General features: G+C 39.9%; 1 protein-coding gene across 50 annotated transcripts in view; it reads right to left on the minus strand.

The window, feature by feature from the left end:
* RIMS2 (regulating synaptic membrane exocytosis 2) overlaps positions 1-21,979 on the minus strand; it is a 679,145-nt gene that overhangs the window by 124,727 nt on the left and 532,439 nt on the right. For 35 of the 50 annotated variants that reach the window (XM_060243358.1, XM_060243355.1, XM_060243356.1 and 32 more), the window contains 2 exons: positions 16,109-16,141; positions 2-22 (listed from right to left, as the gene is read on the minus strand). The exons of 4 other annotated variants lie outside the window; for them this stretch is intronic. In XM_060243358.1, the coding sequence (XP_060099341.1) occupies positions 2-22; positions 16,109-16,141 (54 nt within the window). The remainder of the gene's footprint in view (position 1; positions 23-16,108; positions 16,142-21,979) is intronic. 11 more of the 50 variants (XM_060243360.1, XM_060243375.1, XM_060243382.1 and 8 more) reach the window with 4 other exon arrangements.

The raw sequence follows: 21,979 nt of genomic DNA on the forward strand, positions 1-21,979 counted from the left end.
CCTTCATCCCCATTCTCTGGCACTGCGATGTATAAAAACAAAGAAGGAGCAGGAAAACAAGGGAAGAGATAAAATGCAAAATAAATAAAACTGAAGATTAAAAATAACAGAAATAATGATTTTTTAAAAACAAAACAAGCATGAATCCGATTTATTGAGGCTTTCCCCCCACTTTCTTGTGCCAACCAAACCTAACACCCCATTTTCACAAAGATACTAATTAAACTGCTGTTGTTTCTGGGCCCTCAAGCACTTTGCAAAAGCCATTAACACTGTCTATGCCAAGGTCAGCTCAGCAGTAGACAGAAACAGTTTGCTTATTCATCCTTTGTATGCAGGAACTGAACAGTGAAAAATAAATACGCACACTGTATTTTAGTGCAATATTCAGTCCACTGGTACTAACGGGAAAATTAAAAATTTCAGAATTGTTTGCAAAAGCTACTTTAAACATTTGTAGGGATTATCAATTTTTAGGCTTTGCCTTATTTGTTTATTGAGATGTGATACCCCATGGCACAACGAATAATTTGAAAATTTGGCTCAGCTAGTAAAAGCGATCTGTAAGAGAGTGGTTTGGAAGACTGATCCAGCTACTCAACAGATAGACTAGGCAGCCACTGACATACAAGCCATGCATAGCTGACTGACCCATTTAGGGAGAGTTTGGGATTGGATATGAAAATACTATTATATACAAATATGTAGTTATATATAGTGTGCCAGCTATATAAAATCCTATTATATACTTTAAAATGTGAACATATTAGTAGAGAGTCAACACTATTGCCATGAGCTAAGTTTGCCCAGAGTCCTTCTTATCAGACTAAATTCTACAGCACATTCTCCATTCACTGGGAACTGCCTAGTCATCCTCCACAGTAAAGCAAGCCATGGTTTCATTCAGTTGTGTAACTTATGGGGTCACCATGATCATTCACAGTAGAAAAGTTCTGCACCAAAGCCGCAACTTGCTGGGGATGTTGGTACAGCATACCCCTTCCACATGACTATGCTGAACCAATAAGCCTCTTAGATTTATAGAGATCCATGTGCATGGTATGGAGGTTGGGGAATGAATACATGTTTAAAACAGCACACAACTCCCCACCCCTTACTCCCAGCATACAAAACATAATTACAATTTTTTACAGGAGTGGGATACACAGATTTCCCATCTGGATGCAAGTGTTAAAAGAGCTTTTGAATGCATTTCATAATGAATATGTGCTCCTGAGAATGCTATGCAGTCAATCATCATCAGACCATAGGAAAAGGTATATTGAAATATGAGGTTGGTGATTCACATGAAAATACATTGCCTCAAGACTGATCTACTTATAGCTATACACATATTTTATAACAATTTTCTTTCTTTGTAAGTCAACATAGAGGTTACTTTTTATTTAGATCTACTTTTTTCCACAGTGGGGACCCAAAGCATCTTACAACATCATTCTCTCTTTCTCCACTCTTTCTTCATATCAACAACTGTGAAGCTGGCTAGCACAAAAGTCATCCAGAGAGACAGAATCAAATCATGTAAAGTACTTGAAAACAACTGTGTATTATTATGATTATATAAAGCTGCTAATCAGCCACATGACCTTCAACGTATTTTATTCTTTGCTAGTATAATTATATTTGCCTTTAAGGTTTCAAGGTCTCCTATACAAGCTCCTGTAAATACATTATAATCCTGGAGTGAATGAAGTCAGAATAATGTTATATTTGGCAAATGTGGAGAGGACTGAGCGTATGCAGGTTCCAGTTCAACACTACTCATGCACAGCCTATCCACATAAAAAGTTCTGTACCTGCACCAGTTCTGTACATGGGAGATTGCTTCATCTTTTCTGAACTAAAGCAACAAAATATTAATATGGTATGCTTTCACAAAAGGATCAAAAAGAACAGGTATAAATGGGTGGAAGAAACCCTAAATCAATACTTCATCAACTTAGTGAAATTCTTCACAGTACTTTAGAAGATTTAAATGTATTCTTAGGAAGGTTCACTTTGTTAATCCAGGAACTACTCTACAATACACATCTGTTTGGTTTGGTAGCAGTGAAAAATAACATGGAAGAATCAGAAATTTTCTGGGACAGGATGAGTCATATAATGGAACATTTTCAGAGATTACATGTCCTTTAAGTGTTCTCCTGAGGGTCTCAAAAGTAATGCTAAAATCACTATGTACAGTACAAATCCAAATTATATACTCCCAAAAGATCACATTAAGCATATGAAAAATCTCATGGAACAGGCTGTCTTGAATTGTGCACTATTGCAAAATGCAGGTGAGAAACTGTATATTTGGCTGCTGCACCAAATGAAAACCTCTTAACCCTTGTGTGCTGTTCTGATAATGAAGAAAACTAGCTACAGTTTGCCTTGATCTCTGAATCAGGTGAACTGTGGTTTGCTTTCTACCTACGAAACAAACTGCAGATTGTTCTACACGCGGAGGTTTTCAGTCTTGGTGCAGCAAACAACTGGAGGAGAAAATAGAGGAGGAATGTGCAAACCCAATGACTTCTGAGAATCCGTTTAATCATAAACTATGGTTTATTTATAGCTTGCTGTGGTGGTTTGGGGCTCAGAAATCCTTGAGTTTGCTTGTGACATCTGACTCAATCCCGAGAGATTGACTGAAATAAACCATAAGCAGAAAATGGGGAAAGGGATTTGTTAAAATATCACAGCTTCATAAAGTGTGCACCTGAGGATGTGTTTAACATTAGCTCAAAATTAACTTTTATCTTCATATAACTATGAGATTGGAATAGCCATTCTTTTATTCTAATATTCATCTCAACTAAGTGGAAACAGTAGGCTGCTGCAGTTAAAATGCTAGAAGTAAATTAGATGAAAATGAACCCTAACATGACTGAGATTGTTACTTGAGAAGCCTGAGGTCTTGGAGGGCAGGCTGTTTCCCACCTTTGATGGGATTAAATTGACCCTTGCTTACTCAACTAATAGCCTAGGGCAGGGGTGTCCAACATGTGGCCCAAGGGCTGATTCAGGCCACTGGAGAGCTTCTATCAGCTCCCCCCCCCAGCAACTGGCTGTTGTCTGCTTCCTTCTCTCATGCTTCCTTCTACATCACAGCTTGCTTTGCCAGGCTTGCTCTATTGCACAACAGTGCTACTGAGCCAAGCCTCTCTTCCTTCTATTGGCTGAGGCTCCTCTCCCTCCTGGTCCCCTGTCAGGTAAAAAAAAAAATGGGGAGCATCAATAAAAAGGAAATAAAAATATATGAAATGAAGAATTCTCAATAGGCGACCCCCAACTATTAAGGGTCCTCAGCTCCAACCCACTTCTGTGAAAGCATAGAGGGCTGCCATGGGAGGTGGGATCAGTTGCAAAATGGCTATCACAAAAATGTTTGGCATTGCAAAGCTAAGCATTCTGCTATGATGACTATGACACTTTTCAAAAGGACGATCCCTCCAGACAAAGGTGATGACTTCTGGGGACTCCTAATGAGATAATGTATTCTGGGGAAGAAAGAAGAGAGCAAAACAAGAACACATCAGCATGCACCATGGCACCACAAACATTATGTTTAGGACTTCCGGGTTCCATCACCTTGAGTTCAGCAGGGGTCTGCGGAGGTTGTCTCTTGCGGCCCCCCTGAATCAGGTTGTTGGAGAGGTGCCACAGACATGGCACCTATAGGAGAGAATCTGGAGGGGTTTTCTTTCGGCATGGGACTTTTGCAGGGAGACAATGGTGGCTGTTCCTGTCCTTGTATGCTCCAGTGCTCCATGGCCATGATTGCCATTACGGTAGAAAGAGGTGAACACCCGACCGCTTGCTTTCTTTTCTGCTAACAAGCCTTTGATACATTGCTTTCCTACCTCAAACACGGCAATTCTAATTTGCAAGTAAGTTTGCTTTTCATACCATCGGCTATATAACAACAAACGAGTCAGTTCAAAAAGAAGGGAGAGAGGTGAATTCCCCCCCCCCCCCACTTTCCCATGAATTCGACTTCCAAAAGATAAAAAGAACAACTTTGAATGCCAGGAACAATCTGAATTTGACTGAATATAGATACTTAAACCGACCTGGATTATGATTGAATAAGAGATAAAGAGACTATTATTTGGTTATAATTTGGTCTGAATGAATGGAATATATTCCAAAGAGATTGGTATTTGTCGTCTGAGTGCAACTGAAATGGCAACAATCACGATATACAGCTGGTGGAGATTTGGAAGGATAGACTAACTGGATCTCTGAGTTACTTTTCAACTTTGATTATTAACTGAGTTATTCTGTGGCGTAAAATGGCATCACAAAGCGAAATGTTTCATAAAAAAGATACAATGGATATCATATTTTCTCTAAAGCAGGACCTTGATTTATAAACAGAGTTGATAAAAAAGCAAATGGGAGCTTTTATGTTGAAACCTAGCGAAAACTTGAATACATGGGCAGAGTGACAAAGAGATCTTGATGATGTCTGTGGAGTTGGAAATGGAAAAAGATCTGTTGGAAAACGAAAAGAAGAAAACTTAAATTGAACCTTATGGCGCAGTTACTAAGAAGAACTGGAAGTTAAGGTTGTTTGAAGTTTTTTTGAGAGGATCTAATGGCGTGCGATTTTTACTACCGTTACTCAGAGGGGTGCTTGCATTAAGGAGAGAGGATGCACATTTCATCAAAAAATCAAAACGTGGAAAACTTTCAGGAAGAAGGGGTTTTAAATTGTTTTCCTTCTCTGTAACTGGATAGTATAGAACTCTCAGCAAGATATACAATTTTATAAGGCAAAGTGAGATCTTTGGGACATAATGGGTTTGTTCCTCTCTGATTAATATGGACATAAGAGAGAAAGGATTGGAAAGTTCTGAAAAGAAATTTAGATAAATAAACAGTAAACTTGGATTAATTTTCAAGACACACAATTATTTTGTAATCTGATAGATCTGCTCTTAATATGTTTATTTGGAGAAATTGCTTATATTGAGATAAACTAATATGCTCCTTGTATACCATTTTTCTTTCTTACCTCTCCACTTTTTACGTTATTTTAAATTTGATCTTTTTCTCTATCCGTTTGAAATATGTAAGTTAGAAGGATAAAGAAATATTTGTTTCTGATGTCTATCTAAATGATGACATTGTTAAAATAATATCAGTTTGTATTTTTAATATGGTTAAGCTTATCCAGTTAGTTCTGTGTTGAGACCTTGGTGATTTTTTAATATATATATCTATGTTTGCTGAAGAAGAATAGCTCAGACTTGTATTTTAAGTAATAGTTTAGTAAAAAGTATAAAATGGAAAATGAAGACAGTAGAATATAAGGGGAAAACTCATTACTTGCAGGTAGAAAGGATTACGTATTTTGTTTTGAGGTAAAAATGTAACTGATATATTTGCAGCTTTCTCTGTTTCTGATCTCCCACTCTGTATTTCCCCCTCCCTCCTGATGTTTATTCTTTTTCTTTTTGTAGTTAAAATTAATAAAATAAAAAATATATAAAATACAAAAACATTATGTTTGGGATCAATATTAGAACAATAATTTAAGTAGCAAGTCCAGCAAGCATATAAACAATACTTCAGGATACAAACCAAAAATGCTTTCCATTGCAATAAAATAATTTGTTATATATTTGTTTAGGTATATAAACATGCCACTACATATTAAATTGTTAATTTACTGCTTCTGATTGAATATTAAACTATACAGATTATCAAAATATAATAAAACCAATGTATGATAATACACTGCTGCCTCCATTTAATTTTCACATGCTGGACCGTAAATTATTGACTTGGCTACTTTATAGATTTACAGACAACAGAAAATCAAGTCAAGGCAATTTTGTTAACAGTATGCTTTTATCACTGTGCAAATCACACAGTATATATCATAAATATCAGATATAAATAAAATATTTGGGACAACCAGAGTAGAAGCTTTTTTCTCTTATCAGACAGAATGCAAAAATTTGGAATGCATGTGTAGTCCAAAGCATCTGTTTTAAGTGAAAATGGGAAATGCCATTTTTTTCTCCTCAAAGCTGGCAAAATACACTTAATTCAAGGGCATAGTACACAGAATGGAAGGACATACGAGTTCCTCCTCAAATGTGATTTTTGCCTGCATAAAAGAAGTATAATGTCTAGAGTTGCCAGGTGCATTGGACCTGCAGGTGGGAGATAGAGGTGAACCTACCAGAAGCAGGGAGGGAAGCTGGAAATAAGCATGATGTGCCTACACCACTTTGAAGAATTTGCTTCTAACCATAGAGTTTTGTCCAAAAACCAGAGCACTCCTCATCAGTGACTTTGCTTCTAACCACAGAGTTTTGTCCAAAAACCGGAGCACCCCTCACGTCACATTTATTTCTGGCCTCTTGCCTGGTTTTTTTGGGAGGTGGTGTAATTTTCCCCCAGTGGACAGTGGGCAAGTGGTAGAGAGGTGAGGCCAAAACTGGAGGGACATCTGCCCACACTGGGGGGAGGGAAATCTGGCAACCCTAATAACGTCCAGATCATGTGAAGTGATAGTATCACTGCACTTTACTTGGAGTACTGTGTTCAGTTTTGGGCACCACAATTTAAGAAGGATATAGACAAGTTGGAACATGTCCAGAGAAAGGCAACGAATATGGTTAGGGGACCGGAGACCAAGTCCTATGAGAAAAGGCTGGGTATGTTTAGCCTGGAGCAGAGATGATTGAGAATTGCTCTAACTGTCTTCAAGTATTGGAAAGGCTGCCATATAGAGGATGGAGTGGAACTGAAATAAAATCAAAAGAGTTTTCAGCTAAATATTTGAAACAACTCCCTGATAGAGCAGTTCCTCAATGGAACAGGCTTCCTTGGGAGGTGGTGAGCCCTCTTTCTTTGGGTGTTTTTAAGCAAAGGCTAGATGGTCACATGACAGCTGATTCTATGACTCACTAAATTTAGGCAGATCGTAAGGAGGGCAGAAAGGGATGAACCAGTGTTTGGCTTTTGTGGTCCTTTCTTACATGTCCAGGGTAATGCTGATTGCCACTTTGGAGTCAGGAAGTAATTTTCCTCCAGGCCAAATTGGCCCAGGAATTCATGAGCTTTTTTCCCCCCTTTCCCTTGGCATTGAACTGTGGTCACTGGGAAGAATTAGATGTAAATTTACTGAACTGTGGACTAGGGTTCCTTCCAGCTCTGTGTTTCCAAGTTTAAATGCATATGGGGTGAAGCTATCTGTTTGCAGAATAGAGTGAACTGTTGCAAATCTTCCTGGAAAACTTATTTGGAAATTCCCCCATCTGAAACTAGGGAATATATTTTCTCTGTAATATTTGATTCCACTGCTGAATTCAGTAGATCTTTTGTTATCAAGGAGTTTGAGAAGCATAATATAAGAGATAAATATGTTATTTTAAACTTGGATTGTAGTATTTTCAAGCTTTAGAAGGGAGCAAAACAGAAAGCAAAATCTCTATGTATTTTTTAAAAACTGGGGTGGAAACTGTAGTTACATTTAGAAATACATTTATTTATTAAGTGTTCCACCATGATGAAGAGCATATCATGGACTAAGCACAAAGAACACCCCGAGTTTAGATAAACTGTGATAGTGGCAGCAATTTAGGGATTTTGCGCAGGACATATATATACTGTTTTTGCTTTGGTTGCAAAAGTAATCATGAAAGGAGAGGGTGGGGAATCACAATTAAACAGAGAATTCAAAAGGGAGCTCTACTTTTTTCCTCTAAGCCTGCTGAGCACCTGGTAGAAAATAATGGCTTGGATTCACTGGAACTTTTCCATAGGCAGAAGGATTCTACCTGCAGAGCTCAACTTTCCACCCTCGTATTGCGGTTGCTTTTCAAATATTTCAGAATCCCAGGAAAGGAAATGATGTTTTATTTCCTTAACTTCCTACAAGCTTCTCCTATTGTGTTGGCATGCTGAATTCTGGGCAGGAAGCCCTGGTATATTGCAGCATTACAAAGCTTTGTTGCAAGATCATTTTTATGAGCTTGATAACTGAGGTACAGATTAATATCTGACATTCCTTTTAACAGATGCCTACCAAATGTGGCCTAAATTTTCTGTCATCTAGGCATTTTGTTTAGGTACAAGAACATCTGTTTTTAATTCTAAACAGATTGCTTGAATGTTGTATGTTTAGATTTATTTCATTTATAACTTGTCTTTCTTCAAGATGCGGACCTAAAGCGGCTTACATTATTCCCCCACTTTATCTTCAAAACACCCCCACAACGTAGGTTAGGCTGAGAATATGTGATTAGCCCAAGGTAACCCAACAAAATTTCATGACAGTGGGGATTCAAACCTGGCTGGACACTCTAACCACTACACCACACTGTATTTAGCCATCATCTGAGACAAATTGCTCTGTGAGGATGAAAATGGGATTTGAGGCGGAACATTCCTGAAAGCCTTGGCATATGCCTGAGCAGCAAACAACTAGTCTGCAAGTTTTGGTTGTGTTTGGTGGGAAGCTTCAATATTAACTAGCAATGGAAAATTGGAGGGATTGTTTCAACAGCTTCAGGGAGACATAACACATCTACATACACAAGATTCTTAATCTCCAGGTGGGGCCTGAAGATCTCCCAGTATTACAACTGATATCCAGACTATAGAGATCAATTTCCCAGGAGAAAATGGCTGCTTTGGATGGTGGACTTTATGGCATTATACCATAAAGAGGTAAGGGAGGCTCTCTTTGGAGATCTTCAGGAGGCATTGCAAGGCCTGCTTGTTTGCCAGGGCTTTTGTGAGGGTTTGAATAGCAGGCATCTTTTCAAATGGGAGAGGGGAGAGATTGGAGGTTTGCTACTTTATTTTTTGTTTTGGCTGGGGATGTTTCTATTACTGTATGTTGCTTTGAACCATGAGGAAAGGTAGGATAGAAATGTTTTAATAAATAAATATGAGGCTCCTATATGAGGCTTACTATCTATATAGATACTATCTATATAGACAGTAAGAATTTATGATTAAATTAAGTAATATATTTTTTGTAAGCAGTTGCAGCATATTGTTTCAAATTCTGGACTAGGAATGTGGAGACCCAAGTTCTCTTTATGCTACTATACTTCAGTCTTCGCACTAGAATACACACTAGATTGCTCAACACAGATCTCTCATAAGTACCCTGTTATACTAACAATAAGGTTGCCAGGTCTGACTCAAGAAATACCTGGGGACCTTGGGGGTGGAGACAGGGTGTGACAAGCACCACTGAACTCCAAAGGGAGTTCTGGCAATCACATTTAATGGGACCATACAACTTTTAAATTCCTTCCCTTCATTTGGAAATAATGAAGGATAGGGAAACCTTATTTGGGGGCTTATAGAATTGGACCTGGGGTCCAATCTTTTTGAAACATTGGAAGTTGGTGTTTTGAGGAGAGGCACTGGATGTTATACTGAAAATTTAGTGCCTCTATCTCAAAAAAACCAACCCCCCTAGAGCCCCAGATTTCAAATGATCAACTCTCCATTATACCCTATTGGAATTGGTCTACATAGGGTATAATAGATTGTCCAGCAGACATTTCCCTCCCCTTGCCCCCACTTTCTGATGACCCCAAAGTGGGGGGAAAGGGCTTCCAAACCAGGGGATCCCCTGTCCCCCCCGTCCCCGCTGTGGATTGGCAACCTGAAGCATGGTGGATAAAGTGATAAAAGATATAATTTCCCCTTTCTTTTCAGTGTGTATATGAAGTGGAGATTCTAAGCTAGTTTAGTAATACTGACCATGTTGCCATAGAAGGGCAGCTATTTTTTTTAAATTAACACAAAGTACAATTGTGTGATCTTAGTTATGACTGTCAAACCATTATTTGCTTCATATCCAACCCTTCCCCCTTTTTCTCCTGCATTCCATATAGAAAATATTTACTCAATACACAGGTTTCATGTATTTCATGAGCAAGGTCTGTGCACCCAATAAAATAATGCCAGGGCTTTTGTGGGAGAAAACAGAATGTTTCTTTTTCTATCCCAGATTCATTCAGCATACAGCACTGGCAGTCATGAGGCAGAAGTTCAGCTCAGACATTATGAAATTACACAATTTAGAGAACATGTATAATTTAACACACAGGCCATGCTTCGTAATACAATTTATTTTCTGAGGCTGATGAATAAACTAAAGAAGTAATTATACACAGAAAAAGCTTATGCTTCATAGTGATTTTCAGAATTATTATCATTCGTAGAGATAGCGCCAAAGACACAGGAGAAAAAAATCTTAACATTAGGTTTTTTTAGATCTGCAGATTCATTAGTTTCATAATATTTTTTCAGAGAAAATGCAAAATTTCTTTAATACTTTGTCAGTTGTGGGAATAGTAAATTATAACAAACTGTTGCATCTGAAAGCTTTGTTAACATTTAAACAAATGCAGTTTATGTCAGCAGTTTTTATATTCCAAATAGACATTTTATGCCTTATTAGTCCCGTGTACAGCTGTGATGTTTTCAGATCATTTTGAATGCAAAAACCAAAATCAGGACTATGGACTACATTGAAGCAAAGAATAAAAATCTCTATGTTTTGAACACTCTATTACACTTAATGAAATGTGCTGAAAAGCTGGTTTCAACATTATTGGAGTAACATAACCAATCAACTTACAAAATTCAAAAAAGTAAACATTGATTTGATCCTAAAATATGGTACCAGCAACTGAATATGTGGAATGAACTTGGAGTGGAGTAACTCAACATAGGATTTCACTGTAATTTTCCAGTACAACTTACAGAGAGGGTTTTAAAACTGTAACTACACAATTGCCCTCCAAATAGTAACTGAAACACACTTTTACAACCCAACATACTAGAATTCTAATTTGTTTTAAAGATGGTGATTAAAAAAACCACTAAAATAAGTGGAATAATTCAAGTTTTAATGACTGGGAGTTTGAAACAGTAAGATAATTTTGTGAAAGGCAGTTAGCTTTTACCTGCCTTGCCCTCACTCATCCTTTTGCAGGAGACATAATAAGAAGAAGAAGATGAAGAAGATATTGGATTTATATCCCACCCTCCACTCCGAAGAGTCTCAGAGCGGCTCACAATCTTCTTTACCTTCCTCCCCCACAACAGACACAACAGACACCCTGTGAGGTGGGTGGGGCTGGAGAGGGCTCTCACAGCAGCTGCACTTTCAAGGACAACCTCTGCCAGAGCTATGGCTGACCCAAGGCCATGCCAGCAAGTGCAAGTGGAGGAGTGGGGAATCAAACCCGGTTCTCCCAGATAAGAGTCCGCACACTTAACCACTACACCAAACTGGCTCTAGAAGTCACAGCTTTGAAGACATTACTCTCTCAGGGTTTGAGGCACCAAGAAACTATTTATTGCAAGAGATAGGTTTTGCCCACACACCTTTGCATGGAGGTATTGTAAGCATGAGCCCATCCTCCATCTTTAAATGGACTGAGTTTACTCTGGCCTAGTGTCAGAGATACAGGACTCTTATTGTTGTGAATTTATATTGTGTGAAAACAAACTGCTTCTATGAACATTCAGTGATAAGCATTAAACATTGGGTACAAGAACTAACTCAATATGGACATTAATAACAAATACCCACTTGCCTACTGTCTATAGGCAGTGGATCCTGCTTGATCTTAAGCATTTGACATTTGTGCCAGCTTCCATATGGACATTTTTACTCTGTTTGGGGCCAAGCAGCAAGCTAAGAAGCCTCCCTGCTTGTTCCTGCCAGTGCTGTAACTGTGCATCCCCCTGCATAGAAGAATTCCAGATCAGGCTTCCCCAAGAAGCTGCCAAGCCATGCAGAACAACTGCACTTCTGTCCAAGGAAGACAGACTCTTAAGAACAGCTTTCAGCAGAAGCCATGATGAAAGGGACCCTGGATCCATCTTGTGCAGCCACCATGAGGACACAGCAGCATAAGCACATAGGCTGGGTGTGTCAAGCCAGATGCAAATGGAGGAGTCCAGAGTCAAACAAAAGAGCTTGCTACCATGCCTACACAGAACAAAAAGACTGTTCCTGCCAGCCATTGAAAAGATCACCAGACACAAAGAAAAGCCCAACAAAGTGACTGTTGCTAAGGACTTAATCCAATCATGGACATCATCCCCGTTGTGTATGCTCTGGTGTTACAATGTGATAGCAATTTGGCTCAAAATTGACCAACTTCTTTTCTTTGTTTAATGTAGTTTTTCAATAGGTAAGCCTATCAAGTCCCACTAATCCTATCAAGCCTCTGGGAGCCTCCCCTTGTGACACAAGGAGTCACATGTAGGAAGTGTCATGCAGTGTCATCAGTCACCTGACCTCTAGTCATGAGTCAACTGATACTATAGCTGGAGGCATGATGGTAATATAAGACCATGTGGTTTGCCAGTTCAGTGTGTCTCATTCAGCATCCCTACCCTGCTGTAAATAGTAAGTAAGTAAGTAAAATTTTATTTATATCCCGCCCTCCCCCGCCGAAGCGGGCTCAGGGCGGCTAACATCAATAAAATACCATACATTAATAAAACATTACATTAGTAGGCATTAATTTGCCTTAAAACCAATTAATACATTAATTAAAAATGATTATTAATCCAATTACCTTAAATTAAAACAACCATAATGTTATCATTGACGCTATACCTATCGGTTGGTGTTGATGGCAAATATTCTTCATTATGCACTTGCAGTTCAGCTATTCATAAATGCCAGTTTGAAGAGGGTGGTCTTGCAGGCCCTGCGGAACTGGTCGAGGTTCCGCAGGGCCGGTACCTCCTCTGGGAGCTGGTTCCAAAGGTGTGGGGCTGCAGAAGAAAAGGCCCGTGTGCGGGTATTCTGGAGTTTAATTTCTTTTGGCCCCGGGGTAGTCAGTCTGTTTTTTCCTGTTGACCTCAGTGCTCTCTGGGGCTCATACGGGGAGAGCCATCCCCAATTACACAATTGGGCCCCATTATGGCTAGTGATGCTACCCCTCCCCTTATCATCTGTCATTACTGGGAAGTCTTCAAGATGGTAAAGTATCACACTGTCCATGTTTTACCCTTGTTACTCCTATCCATTTCATCTCTATTTTTCCTTAAGAACTGTGTGATTGTTGTATAAATTATTTACCTTGTTTGAATGTGTGATTGTATTTATATACATTTTTCTGAATAAACACTTTAATATATATATTTAGTCTGGAGTCTCCTTTCTGAAAACTACACCTCCATAAATTGGTAAAAGATCTCTCCTAAGCTCTGCCAGGGTCTCCTCTGCTAATTCCCCCATCTAAGAGGAGATCCACAGTAATTTCCCTAACAGTATAAAAAGTTGTTGCCTCTGAGTGGCTTGAAGGGGTATAATATGGTCATTTTTGTCAAAGATTTAGCAGTCTTGCTTCTGAAGTATGGGAAAGGTTCACAAATGTTTTTTTATATATAGAATAATTATCTAAAATATGGATTGGATGAATTCGGGTGATCCTCCAAGTCAAACATCAGATTTTTAAACACCACAGCACAAGAAGTCAAATACAAGAATCACTTTCACTACTGAACTTCTCATTAGTGGCCTAATATTCTAGCTTTATTCTAGCTCTGCTCTGCAGAAATGGCAGTGAATATGATAATCTTAATCTGTAAACACAGGCCACTTTGTAAATGCAGGTTCAGGGGGATAGCCATGTTGGTCGGCAGCAAAAGACCTAAATTCAAGTCCAACAAGATTTTCGGGGTATAAGCATTCATGTGTGAAAGCTCCCTTCATCATATCAAGAACACTGGCTTTAGATCAGTGTTTTCCAAAGTGGGCGATATTGCCCCCTGGGGGGTGCTGGAATGATCCAGGGGGGCAGTAATAGCCTTGGGTGCAATTGGGGGGCGGTGAAAAACAATAAGGGGGTGGTGGAAGCATAAAGGAAGAAGAGGAGAGGGTGGGACGTGTCAAAACATCACGTTTCTGGGAGGGGTCCAGAATTTCTAATTTAGAGGAAAATTCCAATTAACAAAAACAGAGGGTTCCTTTTTGTCTGCAATTAGACTAGTAATGAGGACCAGAACTCCTTCCAATTAAAATATAAGAAGGATGCAGTTTATTTACAATATAGAATAAAAAAAACCCAGAGGTGTACAGACAAACAAGAAAGACAAACAAAAAACCTTACTGGTCTATCCTAGCCAATACTTGCTATAGCTAGCAGCTTCTCAAGGTTGCTTGCAATTTCTCACTCAGCAATACAGTTCAAGTCAGGACAGTGGAAGCACTGAGGCAATTACACAAACTACTCTAAAGAGTTTCAACCTGTAGCTTGCTTCTCACAAGGTTTTCTGCAGAGCATTAAGCTTCTTACAGTCCTCTGGTTACCAGGTGGTTGCTTCTGTTGATTTCAGCCAACCGCAATTCCCCACTCACAGAGACCGATTTTCCACTTGCCTTATGGCACTCTCAAGTTTCTCTTCTCAGTGGGGCTTCCCTCCAATTTCACACTATCTTTCCGGGGGCTGCAGCTAGCGTCTGCTTTTTCGCACCACAAATAGAAACTGGGTTTTAGAGGTTTCTGTTTGCAGCAAGAAAAAGCCAAAGCTAGCTGCAACCCTAGGGCAGATAGCGTGAAATCAGAGGGAAGCCCCACTGAGAAGAGCTGCTTGAGAGCAGCATGAGTGGGACATCGGTCAGTGTCTTCTGCAGGGCAAGCGCATGGGAGTAGGTGGGTAGGTGACCACCTAAGATGCCACCCTGCCAGGGGGCAGTGCTAGGCACCCCCTTACTCCTTCCCTTGTGGCACAACTGCGCCAGCCAGCAGGCAAGCCAAGAGCCCCAGGTGGTGCAGCCCCACCGCCGCTTTTCTTCGCAGGGCAAACATTGCCTGTGCTTGTCCGAGGCTTCCAAAGAAACCTACAAAGAGCGCCCCATTTTACTGCTGCCTACTGCTTTCAGCTTAAAAGCGGCTGGGTGGGGCACCTTCCCATTGCATTAGTTGGAGTTGACAAGGGAAGGTTGTTTAATAATTATAAAGAAATTTCAAACATTCTGTGCATGTGAATGTTACTATGGTTGATTTTATAAAATAATTTTAGAATTTCAAGCTTTAAAGTGTCTTCTTTACAACATCTTTGTTTACTGTGTGAAATATGTCACTGCATCTTTTAGTCCACTTCTTGAAGGTAGATTTCCGAGGGGTGCTGCATAACTTTTTTCTGAAAAGGGGGCGTTAGACCAAATAAGTTTGGGAACCTCTGCTTTAGATGAAGTAAAAACAGGCCCTAAGAAACTGGATAGCCTTGGGCAGGTCACTATCCCTAGGGCTTTGGTGATAAACTGAACCCCAAATTCACTGCTCTAAATTTCCTGAAGGAATAGAAAAGCATTATGCAAATAAAATAACATATTATATGTTATACAGCACAAAGGAAAGGACAATGAAGATGGCAGCCAAAACTTAAGAAAAGGCACTTTATTAAGATCTGAAAGAAGAACTCCAGTATTGGAGCAAATGTTAATTTGTGGGCTGTTATTTTATCTGCCTGTTATGTTGTCTGCAAAACACTGCTTCCATCCTGCAAGGAATGTTTACCTAACTACATGAAACAACTATCTCAGCACTTATCATTACCCTATTTCATTCTTATGCTATACTGACTTTCTTTCTTATTACTACTTACACAAAACCTATGATTATATTGCTTTACTATCAGGGCTGACTTAAAATGCAAGAGCCACTTCTCATAGCATGAAATGGAATGGTATGAATTTCTTCAAATTTCACAGAACCTCTTTTTTAAACATTCAGAGTATAGGCAATCACAGTTATTAACACTAATTAACAGGAGACCTATTAATTTGATATGCAGAAGATAGCGACAGTCAAGTAAGCAGGAAGGAAAAAAGTTCTCTTTCCCAAATACTTTATGTAATCCATTAAAGCAGCTGTTTTAATATCCATAATATTTTGTTATGTTAAAAATAATATAAAATAAAATTGCATTTTTATAGAGATGACAAAATGAAGAAGAAAGAAAGAATATATGTATGTAGACATATATGAGGGACATGAGAGAAATATGAGAAATGCATGTGTCAAAAATCACAGGACAAGCTAGGAGGAAAATGGAACAGAGAAAACCAGTAGAAGAGACAGACCTGGGTTTCTTCGCCTTGATGAATCCACTTCTTCTGTGATCACGTCGTGTAATGTACAGACAGAGACAAAGAAGATGGACGTGAGTGGATGTACTCAGAAGGTAAAAATTGACACTGAGGGAAAGGGCCACAATTGTTTGAGAAAGTAACCTGTAGTGCACAATCAGTCAATGGGGAAAAAAAGAAAACACAGCAAACACTAAAAGGAAGAAAATATCTATTTGAACTAGAAAGGATCAGAAACACAAGGTTAGTGCAAAATCTTGAGGGGGGGGGAAACAAACGTTATAGCTGTTCCACCAGTATGGCTGAGGAAAAACAGGAAAAATGAAGATACATTTATTCACAATTCATTTTGGTCCATGAATATTCAGCATACTTAAATAACATTTCTCTGGGCTAAAGTTAAAAATTAGCTTTGAGCTTTCTCCATAATAATATTATTAAATGGTTTAAAATCTTTTTTGCTGAAGTTAAACTAATTTTAAGTAGCAGGGAAATAAAGCTACTGGTTTATAAGAAACCAGATTACAATGAATACTAATTATATATAAAAATGGTTCTGAAATATTAGCCAATCAAGCAGGCCATGATTACAATACCAGATTACATGATTACAATACCAGTAAAAATGGGTTGAATGGAAATGAGTTTCAGAGCATCTATAGCTCTTACCTATAATTTCTGCCAGGAGCCCATATGTTATCGTCACTCATTTTCTTCACATAGCTAATTTATTATATAAGTAATTAACTCAAGTAAAGAGCATAAACTGACTGGTGTTTTACATTACAACACGTCAGCCTTAAGGCAAACTGGTGTTTTGGTCAATTCTACCTTCCTGATGGAAATCAACTGCAACTACCATAATATTTTCCAGTCCAGACTTTGGTACCCTTCCTTTTTAAAAGAATGGTCTGATCATCAGTAAACATGTTGAAGCAAAAGAAAACTGCTGATAGACAGGATAAAGCATTCTGTTCTTAGTCAGTAGAAAGAAAATGTTGTTGCATGGTCTTAGTTGAATCTAGAATGATGCATTTAATTCTAACAGTGAATAGGACTTAGTCTGCAGGTGGATCTATATTCTACTTTACTCAGAAAAATCAACCACCTTCTTGAAGAGAACTGTATATCACGAGCATAAGAAATATTAAGCACCTCCTTCCTTTGGAGACTTACTGAAGGCAAATTCTGGCCATATTTTGGAAGAAATGCAAAACTTTAAAATTATGTTGATATTTGGAGCAGTAATATCATAGTGTATTAAATTATCTGCTTAATGTTTGGAAGACAAGGGCCTAGACAAAATTTAAACAAAGAGTAAAACAAGCAAACATCCTTTACTATATGTGATACCGGCAGTTTTGCCTATTCTGTAAATTGTTTATATAGTAAAAAAAATAAAAAATTGATGGAAAAATTCAAATCATTTTGTCTATTTGTCACATTTGTATCCTGTTTGCTTGTGAGAAAGAAATGAAGATAAATTTTTCCTAAAATCAGTAAGTTCCTCAGCATCAGAGCTATAACTGCGAAGGCCTTAATATATACCCTTGTAGATCTTACATTCTACAGTTCTGTCTATACATATTATATCCCATACTTTCTTTCACATTCATGGATCTCAAGTAGGGAAGTCTGTAGATTACACTCAGATATGTTGGGGCAGGCCAAAAAGGTTTTCTATGTGACCACTAATACCTGCATTGGCATATACTTGGCAGACAATACAAATACCAAAGAATGGGTAGATAGTATCTTATTGTTGTATACTTGTGACTAGGGATGGGTGTGAACCAGCTCACAAACTGAATTTCACCATGAACCCAGTCCAGTTCATGTTTTGCAAGCCTTGGTTCATGAGATCTCCTCTCCCATAGAAACTCCACATGGAGGTTCATGATGCCGGTCTGTGAGCCAGACATGCTGGTACCAAAGAATTGTCATGCCAATGGGGGGTGGACTTCTACAGCCCTGAAAGCACCAATATTGGGCCTCCAAAGCTTGATAGGCAGCTCTGGTTGCCAACTAGAGAGTTCCCATTCAGCTCTATGGAAGCAAAATGGATACCCCCAGCTCACAAGCAGCTGTATTTACTTGGTAGCCATTGAAATGAGCTGTAATTCAAACCCAATCTACACACCTTGGAGAGCAGATAGAGAGCATCCTGGGGAGATCTGCTGTGATCCTGATGCCTCTAGCTTGCAAGGGGGCCATTCAACACACTCCCCCCTTTTGCACATTGGACCACTGGATCTTCTCACCAAGTTAATCTGCCCACAACCTGGAGGGCAGTTAGAAGGGCAATCCATGGATGTCCGCTGCAAGTTTGATGCCTCTAGCTTGCAGGGAGGGGGGATTTGAAAGTTAATAGGGGAGCTCTTGTACCATGCCACAAACCTCACAAACCACAAACCAGTTCATTAAATGGAAAGGTTTGTGAGACCCCACAAATCGTCATGACTCTCCATTTCCTGGTTTGTGCCCATTCCTACTTGTAACTGCATTTTATAGCAGCTTAAGTTCTAGCACCCATCATGCAGACCCCATACAAAGCACATTACAGCACCTAATCCTTGAGATTTCAGAAAGATAGTAGTCAAATCCTCAAATTCCAAGAAGTATGGTTAGTAATAATACAGGAAGGAAACTATGATCTAATAGGCCTTACTGAAACTTGCTGGGATGACACTCACAATTGGAATATTAGGATTCAGAGATACAACTTATTTAAAAGGGACAGACAACTAAGGAAGGGTGGAGGCGCAGCATTATATGTGAAGGAGGTATATACTTGTGAGGAAATACGTGAAATTGAGCATGGCAGCTCAGTTGAGAGTCTCTAGGTAAAAATAAGAAAATAAGTGCTATTATGGTGGGGGTCTGCTATAGACCACCAAACCAAGCAGGGGACTTGGATGAGATACTCCTACAACAGACTGCAAAGTTCTCAAAGAGAAGGGACACAGCGGTCATGGGAAATTTTAACTACCCGGACATCTGTTGGAAGTGCAACTCTGCAAAAATGAAACGATAAATTCATTACTTGTCTTGCTGACAACTACTGTATTTTTCGGACCATAAGATGCACTCCCCCCCCAAAAAAAGTGGGGGGAAGTGTGTGCGTCTTATGGAGCAAAGGGACGATAGGACGTATCTTCCTCCAGGGGGGGTGATCCGCTGCCTCCGCCTCCCATTCCGGCGCTTCCCCTGCGCCTGCCTGGCTCCAGCTCTGCTTCCAGCAAGCACTGGGATCGCTCCACACTGCCCCCACCGCAAACCCAGCGCTAGGTTTGCGAGCGCTGGCTGTGGAGGGGGCGGCGTGCTTCCTCCGTGCCTGTCTGCCTGGCTCCAGCTCTGATGCTTAAAGCAAGCACCGGGATCGGAGGGCGGAGGGAGCGATCCTGGTGCTTGCTGTAAGCGTCAGAGCTGGAGCCAGGCAGACAGGCACGGAGGAAGCACGCTGCCCCCTCCGCAGCCGGCGCTCGCGAAGCGCTGGGTTTGCGGTGGGGGCAGCATGGAGCGATCCCAGCGCTTGCTGGAAGCAGAGCTGGAGCCAGGCAGGCAGGTGCGGGGGAAGCGCCGGGATCGGAGGTGGAGGCAGCGGATCGCCCCCCAGGAGGAAGGTGCGTCCTAGGGTCCGGAGCGTCTTATGGACCGAAAAATACGGTACCTTTTCCAGGAAGTGGAGAAGGAAAACAAGGAGATCTGCTATATTGGACTTGATTCTCACCAACGAGGAAGAACTGCTTGATGAGGTAGAAATAGTGGGCACCCTGGGCAGGAGTGACCATGTGATTTTGGGATTTACAGTCTTAGGGAAAGGAAAAGCCATACATAGACATATAGTTGGACTTCAGAAAGGCAAACTTTAACAAATTTAGAACTATGTTGGATAAAATCCCGTGGTCAGAAATACTTAAGAAGAAGGATGTTAAAGACCCTTCCCGGGAGTTTCTTAAAAATGAAATATTGAAAGCACAATCGCAGATTATTGCTATAAAAAGAAAAAATGGGAGAAGCTTAAAGAAGCCACAGTGGCTCCATAAACAGCTCTCTAAAGACTGGAGAAATAAAAAAGACTCATTTAGGAAATGGGAGGACCTTACAGCCAAGGATGAATATAACAAATAACCAGTGTTTCTAGAGAGAGAGTTAGGAGAGCTAAAGCTCAGTATGAGCTTAGGCTAGCCAAACATGCTAACAACAACAAAAAAGGGTTCTTTTCTTATGTTCAAAGAAAGAAAAAGAGCAAAGACATCATAGGGCCATTGTGAGGACAGGAAAGTGAAATTGTAACAGGTGACGAAGAGAAGGGAGAACTGTTGAATTCCTGCTTTTCCTCAGTCTTCTCTTCTGAGGGAAATGGTGCTCAACATGGCAAAAACAGAACATATAATAAAGGTAGGGAGTTGCAACCTAGGATCAGCATGGGGTGTTACATTAACACCTTGTTTCTTGTTTAAATGAAACCAGGTCCTCAGGGCTAGATGAACTGCATCCAAGGGTACTAAAAGAGCTTGAGGATGTAGTTTCCAAGTCTCTGGCCATTATTTTTGAGAATTCTTGGAGAACAGGTGAAGTGCCGGAAGACTGGAGGTGGGTAAATGTTGTCCCCATCTTCAAGAAAGGGGAAAAGGAGGATAAAGGTAACCCCTGACCTGTCAGCTTGACGTCTATACCTGGAACAGTTTTAGAATAAATCATCAAACTGTCAGTCCTGGAACATTTAGAAAGGAGGGCTGTGATTACTAAGATCCAGCATGAGTTTCTCAAGAACAAGTCATGTCAGAGTAACCTTATTTCTTTTTTTGAGAAAGTTACTACCTTGCTAGATCAGGGGAATGCTGTAGACATAGTTTATATTGATTTCAGTAAGGCTTTTGATAAACTTGTTGACAAGTTGGTAAAATGTGGATTGGATCCTGTTACTGTTAGGTGGATCTGTTAGGCTGACAGATTGCACCCAAAGAGTGCTTGTGAATGGTTCCTCATCCTCTTGGAAAGAGTGACAAGTGGAGCGACTCAAAAATCTGTACTGGGGCCTGTTTTCAACATCTTTATCAATAATTTCAATGAAGGAATAGAGGGAATACTTATTAAATTTGCAGATTATACTAAATTGGGAAGGGTCGCAAATACAATAGAAGACAGAGACTGAATACAGGATGGTCTTGACAGGCTGGAAAACTGGGCTGAAACCAATAAAATGAATTTTAATGGGGATAAATGTAAAGTTCTGCATTTAACAAGGAAAAATCCAATGCAAAGTTATAGGATGGGGAGAGACTTGTCTTGGCAGTAGTCTGTGTGAAAAGGATCGAGGGGCATAAGTGGACCATATGCTGAACATGAGTCAACAGTTTTATTTTTATTTTTGTAGATTTATAGGCAGCCCTTTCCCACAGTTGGTTCACGGCGGCTTCCAACACGTTACAAACAATCAAATCAATTTAAAACAATTAAAACAGTTTAAAATTAAATCAATTATGTCATAACTCACAATTAGGTAGGGCGGCAAAGATGGTATTAACAGATCAATTCAGCTTGCTTATTCCAACCTAGATGTTCAAATCCTGGCTGTCTTGGTTTAAAAAAACCAGTACAGTGCAGTCGGTGCAGGGGGGCCTGTTTAAATGATAGGACGCCCGTCTGCCTCAGCCATAAGCTCGATGGAACAGCTCCGTCTTACAGGCCCTCTGGAATGATAACAAATCCTGGAGGGCCCAAACCTCCACTGAGAGCTGATTCCACCAGGTCGGGGCCAGGGCTGAAAAAGCCCTGGCCTTGGTCAAGGCAAGCCGGACGTCCTTTGGGCCAGGGATGGTCAGAAGGTGTTCGCCAGTCTATTGTAGTGACCTCCGGGGC

Source organism: Heteronotia binoei, chromosome 7, assembly GCF_032191835.1.
Source record: "Heteronotia binoei isolate CCM8104 ecotype False Entrance Well chromosome 7, APGP_CSIRO_Hbin_v1, whole genome shotgun sequence".
Classification (NCBI taxonomy): Eukaryota; Metazoa; Chordata; class Lepidosauria; order Squamata; family Gekkonidae; genus Heteronotia; species Heteronotia binoei.